This window comes from Nicotiana tomentosiformis, chromosome 4, assembly GCF_000390325.3.
Source record: "Nicotiana tomentosiformis chromosome 4, ASM39032v3, whole genome shotgun sequence".
NCBI lineage: Eukaryota > Viridiplantae > Streptophyta > Magnoliopsida > Solanales > Solanaceae > Nicotiana > Nicotiana tomentosiformis.
Genome location: NC_090815.1, coordinates 35,747,935 through 35,755,685, shown reverse-complemented (window position 1 = coordinate 35,755,685; position 7,751 = coordinate 35,747,935). Strand labels below are relative to the sequence as shown.

The 7,751-nt window shown below is 37.2% G+C and overlaps 3 protein-coding genes across 3 annotated transcripts; 2 read left to right on the top strand and 1 right to left on the bottom strand.

Annotated features, from left to right (window-relative positions):
• Positions 1–405: 405 nt before the first annotated feature.
• On the bottom strand, positions 406–987 carry LOC138909501 (uncharacterized). The gene has a single exon (XM_070200705.1). The coding sequence runs from the start codon at positions 985–987 to the stop codon at positions 406–408; it is 582 nt and encodes a 193-aa protein (XP_070056806.1).
• Positions 988–1,452: 465 nt separating this feature from the next.
• On the top strand, positions 1,453–3,307 carry LOC117277221 (putative disease resistance protein At1g50180). The gene is made up of 2 exons (XM_070200704.1): positions 1,453–3,034; positions 3,231–3,307. Exons 1-2 carry the CDS (start codon positions 1,453–1,455, stop codon positions 3,305–3,307), a joined length of 1,659 nt encoding a protein of 552 aa, XP_070056805.1.
• LOC104098221 (uncharacterized) lies at positions 3,075–5,169 on the top strand. The gene is made up of 3 exons (XM_009604892.4): positions 3,075–4,065; positions 4,148–4,245; positions 4,408–5,169. The coding sequence occupies exons 1-3, from the start codon at positions 3,468–3,470 to the stop codon at positions 4,858–4,860; spliced, it is 1,149 nt and encodes a 382-aa protein (XP_009603187.2). The 5' UTR covers positions 3,075–3,467; the 3' UTR covers positions 4,861–5,169.
• The last annotated feature ends 2,582 nt before the right edge of the window (positions 5,170–7,751 follow it).

Genomic DNA, 7,751 nt, shown 5'->3' with positions numbered 1-7,751 from the left:
GAAGAATCTTCTCCAACCTATCATGCATTACCCTTGATAAGATCTTGTTTATGAAATTACTAAGACTTATTGGTCTTAAGTCTGAGAATGTGGTAACTAAAGCTTTTTTTGGCAGTAGTACCAGATTAGTGTGAGTTAGTGTGAGTTACTGATTTTGGTAATGGAGCTCCACTATAAAAGATCTGCAGCATGTTAGAGATGTCTTCACCTACTATATCCCAACACTCTTGATAGAAGATTCCGGTAAAACCATCAGGTCCACTTGTACTATCTCCACTCAAAGCAAATACTGCTCCCTTTACCTCTTCTATAGTAGTCATTCTACATAGCTCCTTGTTTTGTTCCATTGATACCACAAAAGGAACATTACTCAGAATATCAAAGCTTGTTGGATCACCCTCATGACTAAACTGATTTTTGAAGGAAATCTACTGCTTCCTTGGCCAATAAATGGTCCTGCGTTTCAATCCATACCCCATCTCCATTCTGGATCCTATTAAATTTAAATTTCTGCCTCTTGCCATTGACATGGTTGTGAAAGAATCTAGTATTTCTATCCCCTTCTGCAAACCATATCATGCCTGCTTTCTGTTTCCAATATTGCTCCTCAATGCTCAAGTATCTTTTCAATTCTGCCTGTGCCTTTTGGAGGACAATTTTATTGTCAATTGTTGGTTCCTCCTCAAACAACATTTCCTTGATTTTAACTATATCTTCCCTAATGGCCAGCTGCTTAAATATATCTCCATATGTCAGCTTACTCCAATTAGAAAGTGCTATCGTCACCCTTCTCACCTTTTGTTTGAACATCCATAATGGATCTCCAATGAAGTCTGCTACCCAATTCTGGCAAACTACATCCTTGAAAGTCTCATGCTTTATCCAGAAATTTAGTAATCTAAAAGGTTTCACAAGATGTGTTGTGTTAGCTCCCCAAATCATCAGCAAAGGTGCATGATCTGAACCTGTTCTTATGAGATGTTCCATTTCAATGTTGGGGAAAAGACTTTGGAAAGGCAAATTGACTAATATCCTGTCCAACCACTTGAAAATACACTTAGCTTCTTATTTCAAGAACATATTGCCTGGAAAATTTATTTGGATTGTTTTCGAGAAGATATTGAATCCATGTTAGTTGTCCTGTAAAGCAGTCAATACTTTCTACATTGCATATAAAATTTCAAGTTGGCTAGATGTTACAATTACACAACTCCGAGGTGTGACATATGACTATAATATACTCAAGATCCACCAGTCTTTTTCTTGAATAACTTATTCTTGGTGGACTGGCCCCTCTAAACCAAAAGTCGATCAACCCCAATAAAAAATGACTTGATGGGGTGGAGTTTGTTAGTAGCCCTTGTGAATTTTCAAGAGTTTTTGCTGAACAAAAAAGTATACTAACTTGATTCTTCCCACTGGAAAAACGCCCAGAAACAGATCTAGAAAGAAATGGCTTATGCTGTTGTAACTTCACTTATGACAACTCTTGAACAAGTGTTGCAATTCAATCCATGTTTGATATCTGAAAGCAAGCTGCTTATCGATTCTCTTTATGGAAGACTTTCTTCATTGCAAGCTTTTCTTGAGGATGCGGGAAAACGGATCAATGATCAAGAAGCGTTGACTATTTTGGAGAAGAAGATCAGAGATGCAGTGTATAAAGCAGAAGACACAGTTGATTTGTGCTTAAAAAGAATCCATGTGGCTGACATTGATAGCAATCAAGACAACGCTCGTCGTATGCTTTATGACGAGTTGCAGCAAATAGGAAAGGTAATGGATTCCATACAAGAAGAACTGATGAAATTCAAGAATGAGAACCAACATATCAAAGATCTCCCTGCAATAAATTTTTTCCCTCTCCGCTCATCCGGACATGTCGTGGATGAGGAAAATGCTTTTGTCGGAATGGAGAATGTCTTCAACAAGGTACTCAATCAACTCATTGGAGGGAATGCACGGGAGCTGAATGTCGTCTCAGTTGTTGGTATGGGCGGTATTGGTAAGTCAACTCTTGCCGGAAGTATTTTTAGGAATACATCAGTATTCTATCACTTTGATGTCTCATCATGGGTAACTGTCTCTCAAGAATATGATGTTAGAGAAATGCTTTTAGATGTTTTAAGCTTTGGTACACCGTCTCTGAAGGCAATGTATAGTAATTTGAGCAATGACCAACTATTAGAGCAAGTGTATAGAAAACTAAAAGGCAAGAGGTATTTGATAGTTTTGGATGATATATGGAGTATAGAGGCCTGGAACCTAGTCATAAGATCATTTCCCGATGATGAAAATGGAAGTCGAATCATGTTAACTACGAGGCTCTCAGAAGTAGCAATTTCTGCTGGTAATGGTTACACTTTTAACATGCCTTTCCTTAATCTGGAAAATAGTTGGAAACTATTGGCCGACAAGGTATTTGGTATCGCAGGCTGTCCTCTTCGATTGGAGTCAATGGGAAAGCAGATAGCACAACAGTGTCAAGGATTACCTCTCTCTCTCATTGTCATAGCCGGGCTTCTCCCCAAGATCAGTAGGACATATAAGGATTGGAAAAAAGTTCTCGAAAGCATGAAATCACATGAAGGTTCAACCTCTGAGCAGTGTTTAGCAATATTGGCTTTGAGTTATAACTACTTGCCTTGTAGCTTAAAAGCTTGTTTTCTTTATATGGGCGCTTTTCCTGAAGATGAAGAAATCCCTGTGGATAAGTTGATCAAAATTTGGGTTGCTGAAGGTTTTCTGAAGCCAAGTAGCCATAAAAAGTTGGAAGAGGTGGCAGAAGAGTGTTTAGAGGATCTAGTTAGCAGAAGTTTGATTATTGTTAGTAGACGAAGAGCCAATGGCAAAATTAGAAGTTGCAGAATTCATGATCTCCTTAGGCAATTATGCTTGAGAGAAGGAAAATCTGACAAGTTCTTTCATGTCATAACTAAAAGTTTTGAAATGTCTGCAGAAGGAATGGAGATTGAACATCGACTGTGTTTGCACCCAGATGGTTTAGAAAATCTCAGTCTTGGACTGGAGAAAGGTAATTTTGATTCAGTTCGGACCATCTTGTGCCTCGGTGAACTCCATTCTTGTTTCAACTCTGGATGCTATAAAATAGTGGATCCCCGTTTTGAATTGCTAAGGGTATTGGACGTACTGAATATTCACTTTCCAAGTTTTCCCTATGAGATAACAGAATTAGTACAGTTGAGATATGTTAGTTTTACCACTGGTAGTGAAGTTCCGGCGTCCATATGCAATCTGTGGAATCTACAAACGATGGTTGTTATTTCAGTTGCAGAAAATGAATTAACCCTGCCATTGGAAACTTGGAAGATGTCAAGTCTGAGACATTTCAATCCAGGGAGAATGTACATGCCTGCTCCTCCGAAGGCACAAAATTTTCTTGGTTTAGAATACTTAGAAACACTTCATCATTACGAACTGCTGATTCCAGTTGGAAGGAAATTTTTATGGCCGTCACTAATGTAAAGACATTGGGAGTTTTGATCAATCCAGATCTTAATGAATGGTCTAATTTTAGTGACAGTCTAATCTGTCTAGCTAATCTCCGGAAGCTAAGAATTCATCTAGCACTTCCCCCTTATGTACAGTTTTTCCGAAGGCTTCCTGCTCCGCAATTGAACGCTTTCCCTACAAAACTAATGCATTTGACACTTGAAGCAACACATCTGCTATGGAAGGATATAAGTTTTCTCGGTAAATTACCCAATCTTGAGGTTCTCAAACTAAAATATTTTGCGTTTCAAGGGAGCAATTGGAATCTGAATGAAGGGGGTTTCAAGAAACTCAAGTTGCTACACATTTTCATGACAAACTTGGTTCGCTGGAAAGCTACCAGTAATAGTCTTCCTAGCCTTGAGTGTCTAGTTTTAAGGCATTGCTATAAATTGGAGGAGATTGCTATTGAGATTGGAGATATTCCCACATTAGAATTGATCGAGTTGCATCATTGTAGCCACTCTGCTGCCACTTGTGTAGAGGAAATTCTTGAAGAACAAAAAGGCCTGGGAAATGAAATACTGGTCGCCCATGCCTACAATACCGGAGGTATGTAAAAACTCATAAAGCTTAAGAGACTTTTGATCTGTATTTCCCATTTCTATTGACTTCACCGACATACAACTTGTAGTGCAATACTTTGACATGAGAGGTGAAGTTGATGAAGAAGATGATATCGCTTCCACCTACGGCTCAGATGTAACGTATAATCATATGAGCAATATGCATGTAGGTGCAAATACATCTAGCTTGTCTGCTTTTGTATTCATTACTTTCATCCGTTCTCACAATTGTTTTTCTATCCCACTGCTGAACCATTAAATTGAGTGAAGTTTCTGCCTTACTGAAGCTACCTAATTCCTGAAATTCCCTTCTGTATGCTGCTGGCAGAGAAAATTCCTTACCAAGGCGAGGGAAGAAGTAGTCAATGTGGAACATACAAGCGAAGATATTAATTTTGATGTTGAAGAGCTAGCATGTAGTCGTTGGATCACGACATGCTTAAAATATGAGGAGAAGCCCAAACAGTTGAGGTTAGAATATGGATCAGAACGTGTACAGGGGGATAGTTCTACCGATAAATTACCTCAAGGAGCAAGAGTAGCTCGTGATCTTATTAGAAATCTTAGCCGAAGATCTGAGGAGAAGGCCAAACAGTTGATCTTAGATTATGCAGGATCAGAATGTCGCCAGGGAAATGCAGATCTTGAAGTGAATTTTTCGCCTCCATCCTCTCCAGGTAGTGAAGACATTGATATTACTCTGAATGATAGAAGATATCGCAATTCCAGTAAAAAATCCCAGTTATATTCAAAGTTGAAGAGATTAATTGGGCAAAAGTAAAGATGAATCCAGTTCCTGCTAGATCTTTTGTCCAAGCAAGACTAGATGATCAGGAATGCATGTTACACTGTAGCCATCACCAGTTCCAAAACAGGCAGTACAAGATTTTCTTGGATTATATAGGTTTTTTTTTTTTTTTTGAGTTTGACTACTTGATTTAAATATTTTGAGTTGTGTGATATACGCACTTCTGTGATACCCCGAATCATTTTCTAGTTGCTGAGCCACTTAAGTTATGTAACGTACTTAAATGTTGTTTTTTTTATGTTTTGACTGTGTTTGATCACATGAGATGTTAAATTCAGTGGATTGGAATGTGTGGAAAGTTTTTTGGTCTAGCTCAGAGTTAACTAGGATGATATTCGGAAAAGAAAAAGAATAGACCGATGTAGTGAGCGCTATTGCATTTGGACAAAAGTGCCATAGTGGAAAGCAGCAGTGGTTTTCAGCTAATTCCAGCGCCACAGCTCTGGCACTTAGGAGGCTGTCGCTATGGCGCTAGAAAATAAATTAGGCACTGGTTGGGCTTAAACCTTATAATTAAATAATGTCTAATCAGTTGAATCTACAGTACTGAATTCCAGACAACTAAAACTTTTAAGAGCTTGACACTACTTGGGGGAAAAGGAATTGAAACCCCCTGGCTCCTCTCCAAGACCAAATCAAGGTTTTCAAAGGATTAACTGTCACGACCCCAAATTCCCTCCGTAAGATGTCGTGATGGCACCTAGTCTCTAAGATTAGGTAAGCCTATCAATGCGGAATAATAATAAATATCTGAAATAAATAAACTACAATTCAAACAATTTCAACTCCCAAAACCCGGTAGAAATAAGTCACAAGCTTCTAAGAATTTATTCTCAATCTATATGTCAAAGTCTAAATAAAATATAAGGAAGCAACATAAAATGATAGAAGGGGACTCCGGAGTCTGCGGACGCTGGCAGATATACCTCGAAGTCTCCGTACGCAGGTAACTCACTGACGTTTAGGCTCGTAAGATGTACCTGAATCTGCACAAAAAGATGTGCAGAAGCGTAGTATGAGTACACCACAACGGTACCCAGTAAGTGCCAAGCCTAACCTCGGTAGAGTAGTGACGAGGTCAGGTCAAGCCCTATTGGAGAATAAATAATGGCATGGTAAAATGTTTAAACAATATTATAAGATAAAATGACAATGAAAATGAATCAAGTAGTATTTCACATTAAATTATATCAAATAATGGCAAATAAATACCTCGTGAAAACAAAACATAATTCTTTTCAATTTTAAAAAATATCACAACAATAATCAAAGGCAACTGCGGCCATAAATCAATATCAACAAGGGCACTCCCGAGGTACCGCCTCGTAGTCCCAAATCATAAACAAATTCACAATATCTCATTTCCTTATATCACCGCGGAAGCTATCACAATTTATTTAAAGAAAATATTTTTTTTCCGTAATAGCATCCCGCGTTTTAGCCACCCTTATCACACCGCATGACTTCTAATAGTCACCCCTACTAGCCACGCATATCAAGCCACCCTTATCTCACCGCATGCGTTTCAACACCCTGACCTTATACCACCGCATGCGTATCAATATCACAATATATCACAATTTGCACCTCAAGTGCTCAAATAATTTAACTTGGCAAAATAATTCAACAACAATATTTTTTCATAATAAAGAGCTCACGGCTCATGCCAAAATAAATCATCAATAATAGTTTGCCACAATAAAGAGCTCACGGCTCATGTCAAAATAATTCATCAATAATATTTTTTCATAATAAAGAGCTCACGGCTCATGTCAAAATAATTCAACAATAATATTTTTTCACAATAAGGAGCTCACGGCTCATGTCAAAATAATTCAACAATAATATTCTTTCACAATAAAGATCTCACGGCTCCTCACAGTGAGTATAAAAATATTCAGGAGTAAATAATTTAGAAAAATAATATTTTCAAAATCTTTACTACGTTGTTTCAATATCAAGTTTAAAAATGTCAAATACTTCATATTAATAATATTTAATTTAAAGAAAATCAACCTTCAAATAATGTACATAATAAAAGAAACCAAGTTTCAACTAAACAGGTAAAACAATTAGTAAGAAAATATCAAACAAATTTGAAGTATATATCTCAGATCAATGATGAAGAATATAACAAGATAAAATAATTTAATAAATGCGCAACAATGATCTACACAATTTAAAAATATAATCTTTCGCAATTTAGCCCGTGTACACACTCGTCACCTCGTGCACATGACTTTCAATACATTTCAATAATCACATCAATACCAATCCTAGGGAAAATTTCCCCCCCACAAGGTTAGACAAGTCACTTACCTCAACTTGCTCCAATTTAATCAAGTATTATGCTTTTTCCTCGATTTTCCGACTCCGATCGACCCGTATCTAGTCATAATTAATTCGATACAGTCAACAAAAATGATAGTAATCAATTTCATAAGAAAATATTACATTTTCATTAAAATCTGAAATTAGCTCAAAATTTACCCGTGGGGCCCACATCTCGGAATCCGGCAAAACTTATAAAATCCGATAACCCATTCAATTACGAGTCCACCTATACCAATTTTACCAAAATCCGATAGCAACTCGACCTCCAAATCTTAAATTTTCGTTTTTGGAAGATTTTGCAAAAATCTTGATTTTTCTTCCATAAATTCACGGATTCATTATGCAAATGAGTATGGAATCATGAAATATAATCAATATAGGATAAGGAACACTTACCCCAATGTTTTCCCGTAAAAATCGCCCAAGAACCGTACTCCAAAAATTCAAAACGAAATGAATGAAATGACCATTTTTGGTCCTTAAGTTTCTGCCAATCCGTCATTAAAAGTCCATTTTTCCGTCACTAAAAG

Excerpts from the sequence above, each read along its gene's own strand:
- LOC104098221 (XM_009604892.4), top strand. The coding sequence starts at position 3,468 with ATGGCCGTCACTAATGTAAAGACATTGGGAGTTTTGATCAATCCAGAT. Across the intron at positions 4,066-4,147 it reads CCATGCCTACAATACCGGAG|TGCAATACTTTGACATGAGA; the intron begins GTATGTAAAAAC and ends TACAACTTGTAG. Across the intron at positions 4,246-4,407 it reads ATCATATGAGCAATATGCAT|AGAAAATTCCTTACCAAGGC; the intron begins GTAGGTGCAAAT and ends TGCTGCTGGCAG.
- LOC117277221 (XM_070200704.1), top strand. The coding sequence starts at position 1,453 with ATGGCTTATGCTGTTGTAACTTCACTTATGACAACTCTTGAACAAGTG. Across the intron at positions 3,035-3,230 it reads CAGTCTTGGACTGGAGAAAG|TGAAGTTCCGGCGTCCATAT; the intron begins GTAATTTTGATT and ends TACCACTGGTAG.
- LOC138909501 (XM_070200705.1), bottom strand. The coding sequence starts at position 987 with ATGGAACATCTCATAAGAACAGGTTCAGATCATGCACCTTTGCTGATG.